The sequence below is a fragment of the Equus asinus genome, chromosome 10 (assembly GCF_041296235.1).
Source record: "Equus asinus isolate D_3611 breed Donkey chromosome 10, EquAss-T2T_v2, whole genome shotgun sequence".
NCBI lineage: Eukaryota > Metazoa > Chordata > Mammalia > Perissodactyla > Equidae > Equus > Equus asinus.
The window spans coordinates 67,399,020-67,421,356 of record NC_091799.1 but is presented as its reverse complement, the minus strand read 5'-3'; the positions used below and the strand labels follow the sequence as shown (position 1 = coordinate 67,421,356).

The following is a 22,337-nucleotide window of genomic DNA, read 5'->3' as shown; positions in this document are numbered from 1 at the left end:
TTACAATCGTCTGCTGCTGATCCAGAGCAAGCCAAGGCAAGGACAGAAGCAGGTGCCAGAAAAGGAGATAATTTCTAGATCTTGGCATTAGAACTGAATACCTAAGGGGCAGTCCTGCCTATCTGCGTGATGTCTGAGTCCTGGGCCCCGTGCTTTAAACTGACCTTTCTCCTTGGCAACAAATTGTGAAAGGTTATGCATCTAGTTGAATAATTCAGACCCATATACATCCATTTTTGCACAAAATATCTAGACTTTGCCTGGCTTGTAAACGGAAGTAGAACCCTTGTTCGTCTCCTTGATTCTGGGAGAGCTGGCCTAAAGAAAGTTATTGTCATGTCCATTTCCTAACTTTCACCCCTTACCACGAGTTAGTGTTTATTTCTTAGCTCCCAGGGCAGTTAAGGGGGAACATGTGCATTTCCTGAGCGTTATGGGGTGTGAGTGTGGTAACAAGAGCAGACATGAAGTCACAGATAGTGCTGCCTACATTAAAACCGGACTACACATCTTGAAAAGAACTGGCTAATAGGCTCAGAAGGTAACAGGGAAAAACAGTGTTCACCCATGAATACTCATTAAGCTGTGATTTGGCTCATGAGGAGCTCTGAGGGGAGATCCCATTCTGGGTGCAGTCTTGAGGCGTGCAGGCATGCATGCAACCCATACTATGTGCATTTCATTAACCCTTGGATTAAATCATTTCCCATGAAATGTTACAACTTAATACAGTAAAACCTAGGCATGTCATGATTACTCTTGAGACAAGAGTCCTGTTCTCCAGCATCAGTGTTAGCAAAAGCACATTTAAAAGAAAATGTTATTTAATTTAAAGTGTTCTTAATTCTGAAAGACTTCCAAAAAAATTTTATGTATGGTGTTAGCTTGTAAACCAGATCCCAAATAAAAGAAAGCCCTGATTTGTAATGTTTGCCAAATTCCATGGTGTAAATATTTCCACCGTGGCTGATTTCAAGCTACCAATGGTTGAACAACCGGTTCACAAAATTCCTGAATGCTGGATTTAACAATCCATTTTTTCAAGTGGCTAAGAGCTGGTTCCAGCACATCCATGGAAACAAACTATTATTCACTTTATAAGCCTTGACTGGAATAATTCAAGGGGCTCTATGGAAGTTTGAATCTTCATTCTGTGCTGATAGGATGTGGCAAAGAGGAAGTGGTGCTCAATAAACTTCCTGCTGTGGAGATTTGATGGGCTAGATCTCAGGGACTAGAGATTCAAGGGAGGGGAGAGTCCTTAGATATTTTCAATTTGTTTTTTCTTCGTATTTCTGTTTTTTTCTCCTTCAAAGTCACTTGTTCAGAAAACGCTGGGATAGATGTCTTAGAGCGAGCTACTTAGGCACATGAGAACATCGCCTTGGTTTTTAGCTTTTCTCAAATTCAAAGTCTTGCTTGGCTGTCATATGGATCTGAGAAAACTTCTCTAGTAGCCTCCTCCTAACTGTAAAACATAATGCTGATTGGCCTCACCTTCTGTTCATTGTTTTTCTCTTACATACTTTCAGAAACTCTGCTCTTCTCACCTAGCTCAGCAGCTTGAATAAGTTATACTTTCAAATTCAGTTAGTGTTTGGCTCGAAGTGATGCACCTGAAGTCCAATTACGGTCTTGAGCTCCTTTTTGAACTTGAAGGAGCATAATGCTTGTAGCTCTGCCTCTCATCAATAGGCAGGATTCAATTCAATCTAACTCTTGAGCCCTGATGCAGTAAAGAAGTTATGGTTGGTATCATGGGTGAGCCACGTCTCAAGTGTTAGTCATGGAAAATGGTTCTTAGCCTCTTGAGGGTGAGGCCAGGCCTTGATTTGCTCATTGCAGAGGAAAATTCTTTGGGCTTTTAGATGTGCCTTTGCTTCCTCATGATCTGTCTTTTTATTATCAGTGTTTATATAGTCTGTAAATATAGTTGTATTTATATAAATATAAAAAAAGCTTTTAAAAAGCTTTTTGGTGTACCTTTATACGTTAGATGAATACAAATGACAGAGATAATTCCTTCCTTCATTCCTTTATGTTAACCTTAGTGCGCCAAATATTGTTCATGGCCACCTGTTTGTATCTGGGCTCAGTTCTGGGATTCCTGCCCATGTGGGGCCACCCACAGTCTCCTCCACCCTCCACCCCACCTTCCTGTCTTACAGCTGGCTCCACATCTCCAAGTCTCCAAAACTTCAGCTTCTTTTTGTTCAAGTCAACAAGTTAGATTCTACCTTGCCCTCCTAAGGGAACTGTCAGTCTTTGTTTTGCTCTCAGTTTTCCTAGTCTGTGGATTACTAGCAATTGCAAGATGATTTACCATTCACCATTAATAAAATTTTTACTGGAGATTTAATAACGAACAAGTTATTTCCTGTTTTTCACATATCGATGTGAAAACTATCTTTGTCCTTCTGTTGACAACTGTGCTAGTATAACATGCTGACTGGAAACTCAATTTTTGAGACAATTTACTCATTGACTTCCCAGATTTGGCCTCTCAGGATGTCTTGGGACTCATTCAACTGCCCAAAAGACCAAGGTTGGACTAAAACAGTGGTCAGAATGGGAAGACATTTGCTTTGGAAAAACAATAGCTTTGATAGAAACATAGTTTGTTGACAATCCTCATCTACCAGTACTAATATTTCTACGTCAATGTCTAGGAAATATGTGGTTCTGATAAAATTTCCTGATTTTAAAATATCATTTCCCCCCGAAAGCAATAAAGTCTAACTGCTACATGTGAGAGCTGCTATCATGTTCCTTTATTAATTTAGTTTTTGGCTTGAGTGTAAGATTTCATGCTAAGGTCAAATATGTTCCTTCTTAATTACTCCATTTAAGCCAGCGGTGGATTCCAAAGGGTTGTTGTCAAAAGTCCACCTTCAAAATGCAGGATGCACTTGCTTAGAGGTATGCACCAGTAAATTTCAGAGAGTAGGGGCAAAAGCAAAATCAAGGGTTATGTTTGTCTTTTTGGGAGGCACCGTATGTCAAATCAGTGACTTGGTGGGGTTTTCTAAAATCATATTGTGTGTCAAGCTGTGATCTAGTAGAGCTGGAAGGGACAATAACCTGGAGTTACAGAAATCTATTTATATTGGCTTAATTCTAGGAAGATGAGAGCATTGGAGTTCAGTGTTTACTGAAAGAAATAACACCTGTGTTAAACCAGGTGACTACCAAAGGGAACCAAGAACTCTGGGGTGGGAAGACCCTAACTTTCAACAACTCTAACAGGTTTAGCACAAATTACTGGGTTGGTTGACTCTTCTCACAAATATTAATAGTAGTTCCACTTTGCCTGGTTAGTGTATAGGCTGAGTAAATAAATTCAGAAAGGAGGCTTTGCCAAAGGTATACCACACCTATGAAATTTCTGGAACAGGAAAATGATGATTTGGGAATTATGTGTGTGGACTAGGGAACAAGAGGGAGACATCACTTCCAAGCCCTGCTCTGTCGTTTACTAGGTGTGTGACTTTGGGCAAATTATTTAACTTCTCTCTCTACCTTGCATTCCTTGTCTGCACTTGGAGGTTGATGCAACGATCCAAATGAAATAACGTACGCAAGGTTATGATTTTTATATGTGTAAATAAATATATCCTTAGCAATGAAGGGAAACACAAGTGGTAAAATAAGAAATAAAATCCTTTTAGAAGAAAAAGTTGCTTGAAATTTTTGAAAGTTGGTGATTACCTAATATCTGATTTGGTTAGTAAAATATTTGCTGAAGATGAATTTACCCCAATAAGCAACTTTACCTGGTAGCACAAGGACAATTGCTTTATTTAAAGAAGTGGTAGTGGACAGCATATTGCTTCTCCATAGCTAACAAAAGATTCTTAAATCAACTTGGATGGAAAGGCCCAACATTAGAAAATTCTGTATGTGTGTGTGTGTGCGTATAAGTGCAGATGTTGGGGGATGGTGACTTTTTTCCATAGCCGTATACACGTTTTTAAAAAAATTGCTTTGACCTCTTGGCTATCTACTTAGTGGAGGAGCATACCAGTGTACTTAAATGAGCACTTAGGGCCCGAGGTTTGGTTCATGTGATAATCTTTTGGATAATTCATAAATATTCCAATTCTCTCCTTTCCTGACACATGGAAGGATTGCATTTCTCACCTCCTTTGAAGTTAGGCATATCCATGTGAATTGATTTGGCAAATGAAATGTAAGAGGAAGTGATAAGACTCACCTCTCATTTCCTTTGTTTAGGTCACAAAGGAAGTACATGTTGAAATGGAATCTACATTACCAACTCTGCCAGCTGCTGTGGGACATGTATTGTGAACAAGAAAAAAATTGTGTTAGCCAATGAGATTTTGGGGTTGTTTATTATCGAAGCACAGGCTAGCCTATCCTGACTAATCTACTCGCTGTAGGGCCAGGTATTCACTCATGGAGGGACATGGATTCAGAAGTAGCCAGCGACACAACTGAACAGCCCAATTGATGCATACAAAGAATGACTCTTCAAAGACAAAAACAGCCCACAAACAAAACAGAAAAGAAAACCGTTCAGAATCTATACTTCTGAGAGTTCTTCCATTTGTACCAGGATTTGTCCTCCCTCTAGGCTCTGTCTAGCTCAGGAGGTTGATCCATACTATCATGTGGATACTATGATCCATATGATAATCTCTGATTCAGACAAGTATCATTGTCCAAATGAGATTGTGGACTAATAACCTCTTTCATTACCACTTCCTGCATCTCTCTACCATGGAACTTCCTCTCTGCTTCCCTACTTCTTTCCCTTCCTTCTTTTCCTGAAAAAAATTAAATGATTGAGTGCCCATTATGTACCAGGCACTGTAACAAATTTCTAGAAGTGCAAAGCCACTGCTTCTATTTGGTTGATGGCAGAGTCTGACATCATTTAGAGAGCTAAACAATTAATACTGATATAAAATGGTAAATGTTATACTTGAGATATTTACAAAATAACATGCAGGCTTGGAAATAACATGGAGTGACTATGAGCTTATATGGCTAAGCCTTGAACTTTATATCAATCCAAACAACACGCAAACATCTTAGTAAGAAGATCTTTCATTCTTTGCTAAGTCATAAATTTGGGAATGTCTTGAGTAGGCAGAGGCCGTTATTTTGAAACAGGAAAAAGAATGATTACATCCATAGAGTATTTGAGGAATGTGTGAGAAATGTTTATTCTATTCTGTTAGGCCAGGATGTGGACCTTTCCAATTCACATGATCTTCTTACTTTTGGAACAATCAATCGTATCTGAAAATGACAATAGGTGGAAATAATTAAATAACAAGGAAGACAGATAAACACTGTCAAGTGATTTGGGCTGCAGCCAAGAACTGACAATGTTAGAAAGTATTTTGCAGAAGATGGTGCATTTAAAAGCCTTAAACGGTGGCTGATTAAAGGAATTTGTTATTTTCATTTTAATTGTTTCATCAATCCACAGCAGAATTACAATAAATGCGAAGAACAAGTACAGAATGTGCTTTTTTTGTTTTTTATTCAGCAAAACATTTTTTGAAAACACAAAATCATTCAGCCAAAAAAAAAAAAAAAAAGGCAAACGTCCCACAAAGCAAACCAAAGAGCTAAGTTTCCCTGCTGATAACACATTTTGACTTTTTATTTTGGCATGTAGAGGTCACAGAAACTCACAAACTTACAATATATGCACAAAGTTTCTAAGTGCTTATTTGGGCAATATCTTTATTTGGAATACAGAATTTTGAGTTATAAAACTGTGAATGGCTTATAGAATGCAATTTACTAAATTAGTCTTTGTTCTTACAAACCAGAGTAATCTCATCCTTTGACAGTGAAAATATAGATTAAATATATTTCCGCAGTCTGCGACCCATGGTTAATTTTCATCCTTGGTAGGACCGGCAAAGTTGTCACTCTCCTTGGCTGGTGTGCTGTGCCCCCGTTGGCTTGGAATAGCAGGAAGCACTCGGTTTGTCCGTAGAGGTTCTCCTGATAGAACTGGGGAGAAAGAACAGAATGAGAGACTTTCAGGATGTGCTTCTCTCCCAGTCTCACGAATAATGATGGCAGAACTGTGTTATTTCTTAAGGAATGCAGGCATTTCTGAGAAGCTTGTCTCGGTGAGAGCCAGACTGCAGGAGAGAGCAGTGTCCATAAATCTATTCAGGCTTTCCACATGTAGTCAGGGATGTCAAATATGCACGAATGCAAGATTGGGCCAAGTTTGATGAAAACACGATCAGGCTGTGCGTGCCTGGCAGAGCTCTCTCTTCCTTGGGTGGAGTAGCCATTGATGGCTAAGTCAGCACAAGGCTCTAAACAAGTCCCAAGACATTTATACTGTGCTTTTATGCAAACCTCAGAAGGTTATCAGGTTTCTTCTAGGAAAAGCAATGTGTACCTTTCCATTTCTTTTTCATAGAGCTAAAGTTGATCAATGATCTTTATCTTCCCTTCTCTCCTTAACTTTAACTGTGAAAAGCAAAGCTCCTGGGCTCTGCCAAAGAAAATCCTCTCTCTTTGGCTCCCCCCACCCCAGGATGCAAGGCTGAGTGACTCTTTCCTTAACTAGATGTTCTTGTGACTGTGTTTCTGCTTAAAGACAGATCAGGCTTGAATTTCACTCAATGACTAAATTCACACCATCCAAAACTCTCACTTTACACAAATCAGTAGGGGCAGAGGCACTGATCTGTCAAGGAAGAGATCTTGGTTTCTGCTACTAACTCTTTGTGTGACTGAATATCTCTCTCCTCCTCTCTGTTTCCTTATCTGCAAAAAGATGGGGTTATACTAAGACGTCATGGTTCATCATGTTTACCTAAAGAGTTCTAGAACTCTTGGTTGGTCTCCTCCAAACCGCAGCCTGGGGGAGGAAGACATTGGATATTTACTCTGTGCAAGCAGTTGCCAAGAGTTTTACGTACATTATCTCATTTAATCCTCCCACTAATCTTATCAGGCTGGCGCCACTGTTAGATGCAAACTGAGGAAAAGAAGTATAAAAAGGTTAAGGAAGGGGCCGGCCCGGTGGCGCAGTGGTTAACTTTGCACGTTCTGCTTCGGTGGCCCGGGGTTCACTGGTTTGGATCCCAGGTGCGGACATGGCACTGCTTGGCAAGCCATGCTGTGGCAGGTGTCCCACATATAAAGTAGAGAAAGATGGGCATGGATGTTAGCTCAGGGCCAGTCTTCCTCAGCAAAAAGAGGAGGATTGGCAGCAGATGTAAGCTCAGGGCTAATCTTCCTCGAAAAAAAAAAAAGGTTAAGGAACTTGTCTGAAAAAGTTAGGGCTGCTCCTAAATCATCCAACCTGCAGATAAGAGGATGTGGAGGGTATGTGTGTGTGCATGCACACGCATGTGCACATGTTATAAATGTGTGGGGTGGGATAAGAAGAAAAGGAAGGAAGGAAGTTAGAATCCACTTGGTCCTGCTTGTTTCATGAAGCAGTTGACTCAGTATCCTGTAGTTTTGCTCCTGGCTCTGCTACTCACTGCCTAAGTGAGGTCAGGTAAGTCATATGACCTCTCTGAACTCAGTGTTCTCATCTGTACAACAGGAATAATAATAGAACACGCCTCAGAGTACAGATAGGAGGATATACAAATGCCAAATTTCTGGGTGTGGGGCTCAGGAATCTACTTTATAACAAGCATCCCAGGTAATAATGAGGCAGACTCAAACTTGAAGATCACTGGCCAAATAGCATATATTAATATTTTATATTGTGAGAAATTTTTGTATAAAATACAAAGTGAATCAATAATGCCAAAAGTAATACTGATGAACAGCATCGACTTGATTACTCCTTTCTGCTTAGGAATCCACAGCTTGTGAGCACAGAGGTGGCACACATTTCTATCCATCCGACATCATAAGGAAACCAATGTCAAGAGGCCAGTCTTAACAGAAGAATTTTTAAAGCACCTTCTTAAAAACATGAAATAGTACATAGCAAAATAAACTTGTTATTGTTTTTATAGTCCAAGCACAAAAATTCCTCAAAGGGGGGGGCTATTTTTTTAAAAACAAACATTACCAAGTTGGATGAAGCTTTAAAGACTTTCTACTCTATTTTCCTGTAATTTTCAAGTCTTGGTGCCTGATGTTCCCTTCAAAAATGAAAGTAAACTGAAAAAATAACATTTAGTTGTGTCTAGACATGTTAACACTTGCAAAGGAAGCTGAGGAAGATTCCCAATACTTACATTTTTGGTCCGGTAGAGGAGCTAGGTTGTTCCGGGTGAAAGGAAGGTCCCTGATTTTGGGTCTGTTTGGGGAAAGATGCTGAAAACTTTGTCCTGGAGACAAACATATTTGCATCAGTTATTTGAGACTCAAGTGCAAATATAAAATCCAATGGATAAGAGACTCGTAAAAGTCGTTAGAGATTACTAAATTTAAGATACTTACAAGAAAAACAATAATAATAGCTACACATTACTATTATTTCTATTATATGCCAGTCACTGTTTAAATGAAGGAAAAGATTTCAGAAGTCATTTCTTGGATGAACTAGTTTAAATAACATTTTATAAACAAGCACAGTTGGCCACCCACTCTATAAAACATAAAAGTTTGAAAAATTAAAATAGGGCATTAACGCATCACATAGTTGTCAAATCTGTGAGAATGAGCAGGTGATGAATAGGATGTATTCTTGCAGAGCAGTGTTTCTCAATCCTGGCTGCACATAGGAATTATGCGAGGAGTTTAAAAAAAATGCTGCGCTGGCTAAACCCCAGATCAATTAAATGAGGATCTCCAGGGTTGGGATAGGGCATCAGAGTGTTATGAGCTCTCAGGTGATTCTAATATGCAGCCAGGACTGAGAATCAGTGACCCAGAAGATGGGAGCTGGGTGCAAGCACCTGGCAAATTGCCATTGTCTAATTTAGACTATAAGCCTCGCTGTGCTGGAGCCCCGCGTACTGGCCCTTGGGAGCCGTTGGGTTAAATTTTCAGGGGTTTTGTGAGCTGGTTGACAGCACACTGGTGGCTTGACATTGGCCATGGTGGAAGTATCTACACCACGGGAATCAGCAAGCACTGATTTTCTCCTGGGGAGCCAGCTATTAAATATTTACCAACACACTACTGATTACAAGAGATGAATGTTCCAAATATCTGAAAATAAAAGAGAGTACACAAAAGTGAAGTCCATTTAAAAAAGTGATCGAATGGTATAAGGAACAGCTCAGGCTCCGGGATCTGACAGGATTAGGCTCCCGTGATTCTCAGCTCGGGCAAGCAAACCTCAATTTCCTCATATATAAAATGGTGAAAAGAATTGTATCTGTGTTTTTCAGTGGTCATAAAGATTAAATAGGAGAACAAATGTAAAGCATTTAGCTTCCAGGGTAAACACTCAATAAACATTAGCAGTTATAGTTTAATTCTGTGGAGTACTTAACACAATCTCCTGGACATGGGGCAGGTATTCATTTGACCTTTTGCCTAGTCCCCTAGTGGAACCAGAATCACTATAGTAACACTCATTAAGGATTTTAGTCTTCTGTTTGGGCGAAGGAATTCTTAACATAAGGGAAAATTTTCAAAAAGCATTAGCCAAGATCCACCTTCCACCTGCTTAGGCGAGTCCAACGGTAGACTTGTAGGGGCAGCCACCTGAGCAGTGTCATCTGATGAAGCTGGAGCAAAATTTCCAGTCTCCTTGGTGGACATTTTGCCATTATATTTTTATTCCTTTGAACTCTGAAGGTCAAATAACTTCCTGAGCCATTATTGTAAAAGGAAACATTCCTGAGTAGAATGACAGTAAACCTTTATCAGTTCATCCCTTTTTCATCCCTGAATACTTGAGCAAAAATTTGCAAAACTAAGAAATGAGATAATGATATATAATCTCATTGAATCCTAACAATCACCTTCTCTTGTGAATAGATACTGTTATCAGCCCCATTTTACAAATGAGGACACTATGGTTTGGGGGAGTTCTGAAATGTGCTCCAGGTCACATAATGGGAAGCCCGAGAGCCTAGGCTCCCACTTAGGCCTGTTTGACCTTAACACCCATGTTATCCTGCCTCCCTAAGAGCCAAAGCAATATTGATAGGATGAGAGAAGTGGGCCCAGAGGGGCTGTGGCAGTGATTTGGGAGGTGGGAGGAGAGTTAAACTACATTGCACTTTGCTCAGGTTTGAAGGACAGGGTGGAGCTGTGCACAGCTCAAAGCTCTCTTATCTGCGCTGCAGGCACCTTTACAGAGTGTCCAGCCTGTGGGGACAGAGTTGAGGCCCACTCGCCTGGAATAAAAAGGCAGGAAAGGTTTTCACAGTTATAGGAAGGAACCAGAAGTGAATGAAAGATTAATAATAATAATAACAAATAAATAAATTCAGCATTCATCCACTGCATACTCACTGTATTCCTGAGCCTAGGATACAAAGAGGAGGAGGCAAGGGGCTCAGGAGGGGCTCCCAGTATATGTTGGAAAGCAGACAGGTAAACTCGTACTTTTGAAGCTCAAGAGTAGAGCTGTGAGGGCATCACAGAGGAGAGCGGGGTCCAGAGAGGTCAAGGTGTCTTGATTCCCATACACCTCGCTCCAGTGTCTGCTCCACCACTTCCTAACTATCTCTGTGGCCTTAAGTAGGTGGGCTGACCTCTCTAAGCCTCAATTTCTTCATTCTAGAATGGGGATAAAAACTCCTCTCCAGCAGTGTTGTTGAAGGGGAAGTACCTAGTTCACTGCCCTAGGAGAGGCTCAACGGGGTGGAGCTATTCTTTTATGATGAACAGTAGGAAAGAGCCACACCTCCTACAGAGGTCAGAGTGACTTTCACATAGAAGGTAAGTTTTGAGCTGGTTCTTAAAAGCTTGTAGGACAAGCACAGTGGATAGAACACAAATAACATGGGCAAAGGCGTCATAGAGTGAAAAGGTGTGGGGTTGTCAGGGAATTGAGAGCTATTCCAAGAACTGTTTAAAGGGGATGGGGGAAGAGGACTGAACATGGGAGGTGCAGAAACTGAGAATGGGAAGTGAGGCCAGGCCACGCTGAAGAATCCTGCCTTTGTCCCGGAAAGATGCAAAGCCTCTGCTGGGTTTAAATAGAGGGGTCATGGAATCAGACACACACAGGGAGGAGAGGGCATTGTTCCTAGGATAGTCTAGAAAATTCTGGAGAAGTAAGTTCTCTCTTGAGGGAGAGAGGAAGCCAGCACTTTCTTACTTTCCTTGTGATGGCTTGTAAATAACCAGGCTGGTAGAAAACACCACAGAGTTTTCTGTTCCATTTTCTCTGAGAGCTGCTGGCCATGAATTAAGCTGATGTGCTCCAAATTCCCTCATTAGGATAAGTGCCTCACCCCCCCATCTCTCTCCATCTAGCCCACTGACAGGTCTCAATAAATGTTAAGCAATAATCATTATAGCTAAATGTTCAGGGTTGCTGATGCAAGCACAGGATATTGACTGCCAGGAATTCAAACAGTAGCACTGCTAGCCCCTATTATTTCTATTAAACCTAGGGCAGGAAAGCAGAAAATACAGAGTTAAGGGGCTATCTAGGTTCCAGTACGATTGACAGTATTCGATTGCTCTACCACGTTAGCTTTCACGTCAAATATGGAAGCTCAGTGTAGAAATCTGCTGAGTTTCAACCCACTTAGACTAACAACTTAAACCACTTAAAGGAACCTTCCCAACTGTGTCAGAAGCCTCAGAAACTCGAAAAACAATACTTCAAAAAATGTCAACAGAAATAAATCCATAAAGGAGGGCAAATCTTTTTTATTTTTGGAAGGACAATATAGTTTCCAAGAAAATTGCATTGTAGGTAATTGGTAAGCATAGTGACAACTGGACTTTGAGATTTAAAGAGAGAAAGACATTGCCAGGGTGATGCCTTCCTCTTTAGAAGATCTGGATTCAAGTTCTAAATATGTCACTAATTAGCTGGGAGACTTTAAGCAAACCATTTTAACTTTTCTAGGCCACGTGAGCTAGAACTAGAAAAGGGCCCCATGAGACAAAATGGTCCCAGCCTCTGTATCCAGAGGGTGAGAAAACTGTGGCCCAGAGAGATGACATGTTTTGCTTTATCAATCAGGGATGCTCCAGGAAAACAGAGACCTCTCTCAGTCTTTGAAACAGAGGGAATTTCATACAGAAAGTTGCTTATACTGGTGATAGAAAAGCAGAGAGGCCAGAGGACAAGGTAGAAGGACAATTTAGAGACAAGCCACAGCAGGAAGATGAAACCACATCTAGCCTGAAAGGATAAGGGGAAGAGGTGGTAAAACCAAGGCCCAGAAGCTGGTGGGAGCCAGAACCAGAGAGTAGGGGCTGTCTAGGAGGAGCTGGTGCCACTCTTGGAGACTCCACAGGAAGCAGAGGGACATTGTGTAGAACTACACCGTTTCCCTCTTTCTCCTGCCCTTACTCTTCTGTGTGCCTCCTAGTACTTGGCCCAAAGCACCTGGAAGCAGCTGCAAGGGAGCCTGGGAAGTGTAGTTCCCTGAGATTCAGCGTAGAGTGGAGGGAAAAGACTAGGTCTGAGAGCAAACAGGCAGTTGACTAGCACATTTACTTAAATTTCATCATCTTCAAAACAAAGGTCATCTCTAGCTTATCTCTAGGGCATAGGGCCTGGCATAGTTTTAAAAAGAAAACCAATGCGTGTGTGTGTGTTTAGTACGATGTTTAAATCACTGTTCTAAGTAGTTTACCTGTATCAACTCATTTAATCTTAAAAGCAATCCACAGCCCTATGAATTAGGTATTCCCTCCCATTTTTCAGATGAGGAGACAAAGGCTTAGAGAGATTAAGCAACAGCAAGTAAGTGGCGGAGCCAGAATTTAAACCCAGACAGTGGGCTTTAGAACCCATTTCACCCACTGGAGTATGCTGCCTCCTGATAAATTAGGATGACAGACACTCAATAATCATTTAATAAATGAGTGAATGACTAAGGTGCTTTCCATTGAAAAACCCTATGATCTTGTATCTAAACCTGAGAAGAAAATCGATGCAAAGTCAGTTGCACAATCATTTTAGCAAATCCATATCCCTTAAAGCTCCTTTATAGGCTGAAGATTCTTGGGGGAGTTATCTTATCATGACTCAGTTGCCTAGAATGATTCCTAGTTATTATCAGCACTCAAGAACATTGGCCAAAAAAAATAAATGCTTTGATAAAGACACAGCTGATTATTTAAGTTTCCCCATGGAGAATTTTGTTTCTGCTTTTCTGCCCCCCCCAGGACCTTTCAAGTTACTTTTCACTGGAAAAGTGAAGCAAATCTTCAAACCAATTTTATTGAATTTCCTTTTATTTCAAATAATATAGGAAGTTTTAGGTGGCTCATGTGACAGAATCTACTAGTTCTCTATCCAATATCTCTTCTCTCCTCTCTCTTAGAAACAAAAATCCAATTTTGGAGGGACAGCCATGTGCCCAGATAAAAGAGTACAATGCTCAGGCTCCCTTGCAGATAGTCATGACCATGTGACTAAAGTTTTGGCCCATGAGATGTAAGCAGACATACGGGACTTATGGGAGATGACTTCTTAATGAGAGCTGATTCAGCTGAGAGCCATTCATCTCATTCCCTCTCTCCACTTCCTTTCTCCTGCTCTGTCAGCCATTATGGACTGTGAAATAACCTGAAGGATGGAAGCCATATGTTAAGCTGTGAAGCACACAGATGGGAGGAACCTGGCTCTTGGGTGATCATGGGGCCACCAAGCACCCAGGAACCACCTACTTCCGACTTCTTTCATATGAGAGCAATAAACTTCTACATTGCTTAAACCTCTCTTACTTTGGATTTCTGCTACAGGCAGCTGAACCCAATCCTAACTGATAACAGAAATACAGCCAATGGTTGTCTTGGGAACAGAAAAAAACAAGACTTTCAAAAATTTCGAAAGATTTTCAAAAGAGAAGGTATTAGCCAGGACAGGACTAACTCCAGAAAGCAGGCTGGGTCAAGGCCCTGGAGGCCACTAAAGTGACAAAAGATGGCAGACCAATATCTTTCCTTCCTTATCCTTCCGCGGAACAAAAGTGAAAACATTACCCATGCCACCAACGAAATGGTTCAGCGTTTTGTGGAGGAAGTAAAATCTTGAGTGGAGTTTTTCTCAAGCACTAGGAAATAGCCTTCATGTGCTTATCCATATTTATCCTGTGCTTAAATGCATATGAATATGGAGGGAAGCCATACTCTACCTCACAGGTTTGAGACACCAGGCACACATAAGTGAGTGAGGAGAGCCAGACTCGTGCTGCATATTAAACAGGACAGAATGTTTCCTATTTCCAAAGATATATGGCCCTCATCCACTTCTTAAAATACACATAGCCCTCTTCGTCTTTCATTCTTCTACTTTTGGCAGAAATATGAGTTCAAGAAATGTATCATTTTTTCCTCTTAACCCTAGCATAAGGAAAACAACAACACATTGATAAAGAACTGACACTCCACGGAGAGATGCTAGAGAGTGGTATGGACTGGGCTGGATGGGGGATAGTGATGTCTACGTGGTGTCCAAGGGGATAGTGGTCACTCAGATCCGGGCAGTTATTGCCAAGTGGCATTTGGGTCCTGTGGTGCCAGACTTTTCAATTTCTCCAGAGAAGCTGGAATTTTATATTTTTGGGTAAAACTTTATGATTTTTAAATATTAGCAATTAATTCACTTAAAAATAAAGCAAGATACGCAGTAATGAACTTATTTTGGGAGGCTGTTTTGTAGCCTCTGCTTTAGAACAATGGTTTCCAGTCTCTGGTGTGCATCAGAATCACTTGTGCACCATTTAAAAAAATAAAAATAAATTTTTCAGGGTGATGCATTTATTTTAAAAGGGGAGAAATAGATATATATTGCTTGTATGTGTATAAACATATAAATTCTTTAGCGTGATACATCTATCTAAAAGGGGACTATATATACATATGTATACATATTTCATGTATAGATATGTGTATAAAGTATTTTTGGAAGGATAAACAAAAAATCAATGCCATTGGTAGCTTTGGATGAGGGGCACTGGATAGCTGGGGGAAGAGGCAGGAAGGAGAGTTGCCATGTAGCCCTTTGGTGTGTGTGGAGACTTGAATCCTAAATTCTTGGTTGTCTTCTCTTCCTACACGTAGATAGAAGGCATTGCCATTTTCCCTCCTCCCTCACCAAGATTTTGCTTTGGTAGGTCTGGAGTGGAGATTGAACACCTGATTTAAAAACAAACAATAAAACAGACAAATCAACCCTTCGTAGGTAATATTGCCACGCACTCCTGGTTAAGAATCCTTGCTAGTGGAAAAAGTAATATTTCTGCTCTAATCTGCCAGTTATCACACATATTTTCTGGGAAGATAAGGCACATACTTTTACTTGATGATTGCTCTCAGGATGAAAAAGCAGAATGCGTCCATAGCCCGGAAATCTTGAATCCAGTGGATTCAAGGAAAATAGGTGGCCCATTTTGTTCTGGCCCTGTCATCCAGGCTATTGTCACTCCAGGTCCCAACCCAGAACTGTATGAGACTTTTTTCCTGAGGAAGATTAGCCCTGATCTAATATTTATTGTCAATCTTCCTCTTTTTTAGCTTGAAGAATATTAGTCCCGAGCTAACATCTGATCCGAACCTGCGAATTCGGGCTGCTGAAGCAGATGCACCGAACATTACCACTATGCCAGGCCACAAGGCCAGCCAGAGACATTTCTTGTCTGGAGCCTGCCAGGAAAGAGGAAGAAAGAAGCAAGAACATTACCTGATGATGGATTATGTAGATAAGGAAGGTGTGGTGGCCCTGAGACCTCCTGGTGACTGGACCTGCTGGTGAGCAATCTGTCTAGCAGCTTATCAGAAGAAGACACAGTCCAAGTTTTGTAGAGCACCTGATTAGAATCACCTTTCCAGGGGTTATCTGGCAATGCCTGGCAGCCAGTTCTGTTATTCAATAAATCCTGCTCACTTCGACTTTTCTGAGATTGCTGGGCCATATGATGAGTACCAGAGCTCAGGCCGACATGGGAAGTGGCCCCCTGGGAGGTCGTTAGGAAGTTATTGCCCATGGTGATGGGTGGGAGACTCTGCGTTCTGATTGGTGGAAGCCCTTTCCGAGCCAGAGGCTTCTTTTCTGGCAAGAGATATTTTGAATTCTCTGAGGTCCTCTTCTTAAAGTCGACCATAGCCACCTGATTACCAGGCCGTTCTTGGCAGTTGGTATCCACGATGCTGTCAAAGGTGGTGATGATGTCATCAACTTCCGAGGTGTGCTCCCCACTGAGTCGGTCCCTGCTATGATCCTTCTGATAGGCTCTCTGCTCTTCTTTTTTGTTCTTGCAGAAGATTTGGTTGAGCATGCTGAACCGACCCTCCTTCTTCTGGGGTCTACTGTTCTCGGAAGGAAGGGGTTGAGCAGACTCTGTTCTGTGGGAATATAAAATAACAAGGATGCTATGTGAGCATAGGAAGTGGAGACAGCACCATGAACCCAACAAAATACTTCCCTCTACTCCATCTGCTTGAGCAAGTTGTCTTAGATCATCCAAAGACACCCCAAAGCCATCTCAAGTCAAAGGTGATGTGCAAGAACTCGCCACACCCTTGGCAATCCCCTTCCTTGCCATGGTCTGTCTCAGCCCAATAAGAACATTTCTTAGCCGGATTCCTCTTGCTTCCTCAGGAACCGTTCTTTCAAAATTTACCCCTAGATAATGTTTTCAGCAGGGGATAAACTAAGCTGAAAGTAGCTTAAAGCATTACTATTCTGACTTCTTAAGGACAATCAGTAGGAATGTAAACTTTAAGCAAAAGAGATGAAGGCCAAGGGTTGAGTTCAGTAGAAACGGTGGAGGTTGCAGAGGTGGGGGAGTGTGGCTTGAGGCTTTCTCTGAAAGGGATCCCAGGAGCCCCGGGCAGAGCGCTGACATTATCCACCTCAGGAAGCCTGCCACTTTAGGCTTCTTGTGTGTTCGTTGTTTCCTTTTCAGTTTTTACTAAATTTTCTATTGAAAAATATTTTAAAAATAGTATACTAAAGGAAGTCAAGGAAAGAAGCTTTTGTCTGGGCTCGAGCTGCAGAAGAGGAAGTGTGTATGCCAGAGGTCGGGTGTGGCTGCCGAAGAGAAGTGAGCGATGCCCAATGGGCAGGCAAATTCTGAAGGAAGAAAGGTCAGCAGTTGTCCGGCTGGCTCTTCTTTTGTGGAGAGTTTCCCTGAGGCACTAATCTGTTTTTGTTCCTTGGAAAATTCTGTTATTCTCTTTTGAGGCCACAATTGACTTAATGCTTTCTGTGGTATGAGTTAATGATGAAACCTGACCCATGTGTATGCCCTAAAAGCCAGACTGCAGCATTACTCTTTGGCGTGAGATATTGTACTCTGTAATTTGAAAAACATCACCACTTATTTTGGTTTCATATAATGAATGTTTTCTCTGCAGGTCACACAGTGCATAATTGAATCTTTATTCCTACGATGTATTTTTATCTTCCTTCTTTCACCTTCCAATAGGCTTTTTGAAATATTCAACAGAGCTTCTGAACTCCTAATACTACCAGACAGAACCCCTGGGGATCTCGAACATTCTGTCACGTTTCTCTACACAGAATACGCCCCTATGCTAATTCATGCTGCTTCAGCATCTTCTACAATCTATCTTCTGCTCTTGTTATAGGTTGTGATTTAGGCCAGTGGGTCTAAAGTGTGGTCCACTAAATCCCAGGGACAGGGTCCCTGACAGTCTTTCAGGGGTTTCATGAGGTTAAAACTATGTTCATAATAATACCAAGATGTTATTCATCTTTTTTGGTGAGCTGCCTTTTGTACCAAGGTGTGCAATACAGATAGTGGGTGAAACTAGCACCAATCAAGGCAGTAGCATCAATGGACTTGCATTAAAAAATTGTCATTTGACTTAATAATGTCCAATGTTAACTTTATTAAATATTGATCCTCGAATACACATTTTTTTTACAAAATAGGAAGTACTCATAAGCAATTCTACTACATACTGAATTATGATGGTTGTCTTGAGGTAAACCACTTGTGCCAGCTGAACTAGATACTTTTTTTCACAGAACACCATTTTTATGACTTACAGACAGACTATGGTTATTTGGAGTTAGGAATTTGAAGAAATTTTCTCAAAAATGAACTAAGTGAGCCTGTCATTTCAAGGTAAACAATTGACAGTAATTGTTGCCAATGACAAAAGTTTAGCTTTCAAGTAAAAACTAGAATTTTATAGGGGCTGGCCCCGTGGCCGAGTGGTTAAGTTCATGCGCTCCGCTGCAGGCGGCCCAGTGTTTCGTTGGTTCGAATCCTGGGCGCGGACATGGCACTGCTCATCGAACCACGCTGAGGCAGTGTCCCACAGGCCACAACTAGAAGGACCCACAACGAAGAATATACAACTATGTACTGGGGGGCTTTGGGGAGAAAAAGGGAAAAAAAAAAATTTAAAAAAAATTTGAATTTTACAAAGCTCATATGCACACTGTCAGCTTGACAGCTTCCTGATACACAAAGGTTTTTCTGATAAGATCAGTGGTGATATCAACAAATGTGATTTTTTGATATTGTATAATGAAATGTGTCATTTGGAAGATACTCATGACTAACTGAACCAATATTTTCCAAATGAGCAAAGCAAGATGTTACAAAATCATGCATGGATATAAGACCTATTTAAAGTGCAAGATTGACTAATGAATTTTAATGTAACAGAGTCCAAATATTTCATTGATATGGTGACAGAGTCCACATTGTAACTAACCTTTAGGAAACTACTACTTGTTAAGTTTGGTGTAATATCAAAGGAAAAGTATCACAATTTTCTGAAAAGGCTATTGAAATATTCCCTTTTCAACTACATATTTATGTGAGGCCAGATTGTTTTCATATACTTCAATCAGCACAACATATTACAATAGATTGAACTCAGAAGCAGAGGTGGGAATCCCGCTGTATTCTATTAAGCTTCTATTAAGATATCAAAGAGATTTGCAAACAATGTAGAACAATGCTGCTCTTCTCCTTAAATTTCCTTTCGGTTTTGAAGAATAGGTTATTTTTAACTAAAAATATAGTATTTATGTTAACATGTAAACGTAATGGGTTTATTATTAATTTAAATGAATAACTAAAATATTTTATTAAAAATTTCTTAGTTTTAGTTTCTAATGCCGTAAATATTGATGGGTGTAACTCACATGAACAAAAGGAGTTTGGGGTCCTCAATAATTTTCGAGAGTGTGCAAGAGTCCTGAGAAGAAAAAGTTTGAGAACTGCTGGTTTAGGCAAAAAGAAGATTAAGAGAACATGGTATAAAGGAAAGGGGAAAGGGAGAAAAAGGAAAGAAGGATTAAAATCCAGTAACTGTTAGGCTGATGGATTCAGGCTACTGCTATCATTTTGCTCCACAGAGTTGAGAACACATTACTACGTGTTAAATAATGGCAAACACAATTATTAAGTTATTGCTGGTTTTGCACATCAGCAATTAAAAAAATTTCACCCAATTTTATAAATCTCTGAGAGGAAGAAAAAAATGAGTGCCTCCTGGTGCGCTCACCTGCTCTCTTGGGAGAGGAGTTTGACACAGGCTGTGTGGCCGCAGTACAGGGCGTAGGCCAGGGGCGTGCTCTCATTGATGTCGCGCAGGTTGCTGTCGATGCCCAACTCCAGCAGTGACTGCACACAGTCTGCCTTCCCTGCAGCTGCGGCCCAGTGCAGGGGTGTCCTGGGGGACCATGTGGGAACAACACAAGTCTGAGCACATGAATGGTACAGGCTGCTTAGCTGGCAACAGCTCCTGCTCAAAGTCAGGTCATGGCAGGGAAAACTTGTTGCTATTTATAGCATGGAAAGAGTATAGACTAAATGGGGCTTGAGGGTGATGGTGTACATGTCGGGGGGGTCTTTCCTCCAGCTCTGAGTATTCTCTGCCCTGTCGCCTTCTCTGGTCTTTCTGAGAATTTTCTAGAAGAGGAAGTGGTGGTAAAAGGTATGAAAAATTTTAGGTTCTTTATACATAGTGCCAAACCACCTTCTAAGACGATTGACTCCATTCATCGTCCTACCAGCTATGTCCCTATTCCTTTCCTAATATTGAGTGTTATTACCATCTTTAAAAGTCTTTGTCAAGTGGCAGTCAAAATGACACTTCGGTGTTGCTATCTTTTGCATTTCTTTAATTAATAGTGAGGTTGAACTTTTGAAATATATATTTGTTTGACATTTGAGTTTCCTTATTGAAATGACTCTTAATAAAGTGTACTTTCTCCATTTTTCTATTAGACTGATAATTTTTCTTACTAATCTATAGAGCTCTTTATATATTAAAGGTATCAATCTTTTATAGGTTATGTTTACACAAACATTTTCTCTCATTTGTTACTTGACTTTTAATTTTTAGTGATTTTCCATAAAATTAAAAAAATAATCTCATTTAATTCCCACTTCATTTTTTGTTTCTTTCATGATTTTATGCTTACAAAGTTCTTCATCAGCCAGAGGGTAGATAAATATTCATCAGTATTTAAATCTTTATTACACTGTAAAATCAGTATTTTCTTATGAAAATGGAGGAAAAAATATCACCAGAGACTGGGAGAAAATATTTGCAAATTGCATATCAAACAAAGGCCTTATGTTCAGAATATGTAAAATCTTTCAAAATAGAACAATAAGAAAATCAAGCCAACTAAAAAAATTGGCACAAGCTCAGAACATACACTTCATCAAAGAAGATGTATGACTAGTAAATAAGCACATGAAAAGGTGCTCAATAACATTTGTCATCAGGGGAAAGCAAATTGAAACCACACTAAGATAGCACTACATACCTATCAAAGTGGCCAAGACTAAAAAACAAAACAAAGCAAAAATCCTAGCAATATCAAACGCCACTGAGGATAAGGAGCAACTAGAACTTTCATACATGGCTGGTGGGAATGCAAAATGGTATCAGCCACTCTGGAAAACAGTTTATCAGTTCCTTCTATAGTTAAACACATACTTACCATATGACCAAGCAATTTCACTTCTAGATGTTTAACTAGAAAAATGAAAACTTATGTTCACACAAAAAACTGTACATGAATGTTTATAGTAGCATTATTCATAATCACCCCAAAATTGGAAACAATCCAATGCCCTTCAAAAGGTGAGTGAATAAACAAACTGTGGTTCATCCATACAGTGGAATACTACTCAGCAATAAAAAAGAACAGGCTACTGATATGTGGAACAACAGAGATGGATCTCAAATGCACTCTGCTAAGTGAAATAATTCAGCCTCAAAAGATTACACGCTGCATATTTCCATTTCCATGGCATTCTGGAAAAGGCAAAACTGTAGAGAAGAGAACTAATCAGTGGTTGCCAGATCTTAGAGATGGGAAAGTACTGGACTACAAAGGGACAACCTGAGTTGACACCGGAGTTGATAGAATTGTTCTGAATCTTGTTTGTGGTGGTTACATAAATCTACGCACGTGTTAAAACTCATATAATTGTACACCCCCAAAAAGTAAGTTTTACTGAATGAAATAAAAAGAAAACCAGTGTTTTCTTCTAGATTTATTTGCATCAGAAAAAAACCCTGCATGCGGGGCTGGCCCCGTGGCCGAGTGGTTAAGTTTGCGCTCTCCGCTGCAGGCGGCCCAGTGTTTCGTCGGTTCGAATCCTGGGCGCGGACATGGCACTGCTCGTCAGACCACGCTGTGGCAGCGTCCCACATGCCACAACTAGAGGAACCCACAACGAAGAATACACAACTATGTACCGGGGGGCTTTGGGGAGAAAAAGGAAAAAATAAAATCTTTAAAAAAAAAAAAAAAAAAAAAAAAAAAAAAAAAAAAAAAAAAAAAAAAAAAAAAAACCCTGCATGCACATGTGTCTGTATGTGTATTTTGAAGTGTGTGGTGAGCTGTGGAGCCAAGGGGACTGTTTTTCCGATTACATAGCCAACTTTTTCGACACCATTTATTAACGTGGCAGGGCCATATTTTGAAATCCTGACCTATATGCATATTTTTCTGTCCTTCCTCTTTCCCCGTTTAATGAGGCAGCTGACATCGTGCTCAACCTCAGGGCAGTGATGTAGCAGAGCAGGTAAGAGAAATAGTGTTTTTCTGTCTCCGAAGAAAGCCAAGCCCAGAACCGAGAGCAGATTTGGAGCAAAGTAGTCCCCCAACAGTAGAAAGGGGCCCCTCTCAGCTGTCAAGGCAGACAAGATAAGTGGTGATAAAGGAGTAGAGAAGACCACTCGACGCAAGAGCCAAGGGGCCCAGAACTTTGCTTCCTTGGCAGAGCTGCTGGGAAGTGGGAGGCGGGGATGTCTGCATGATGTGT

At 40.6% G+C, this 22,337-nt stretch overlaps 1 protein-coding gene across 2 annotated transcripts in view; it reads right to left on the bottom strand.

The window, feature by feature from the left end:
• Positions 1-5,515: 5,515 nt before the first annotated feature.
• Positions 5,516-22,337, bottom strand: part of ANKRD55 (ankyrin repeat domain 55) — a 96,869-nt gene continuing 80,047 nt past the window's right edge. For both annotated transcript variants that reach the window (XM_070519643.1, XM_014860370.3), the window contains 4 exons: positions 19,555-19,722; positions 15,746-16,407; positions 8,208-8,300; positions 5,516-5,994 (listed from right to left, as the gene is read on the bottom strand). In XM_070519643.1, coding sequence (XP_070375744.1) covers positions 5,873-5,994; positions 8,208-8,300; positions 15,746-16,407; positions 19,555-19,722 — 1,045 coding nt within the window. In that variant the 3' untranslated portion in view covers positions 5,516-5,872. The remainder of the gene's footprint in view (positions 5,995-8,207; positions 8,301-15,745; positions 16,408-19,554; positions 19,723-22,337) is intronic.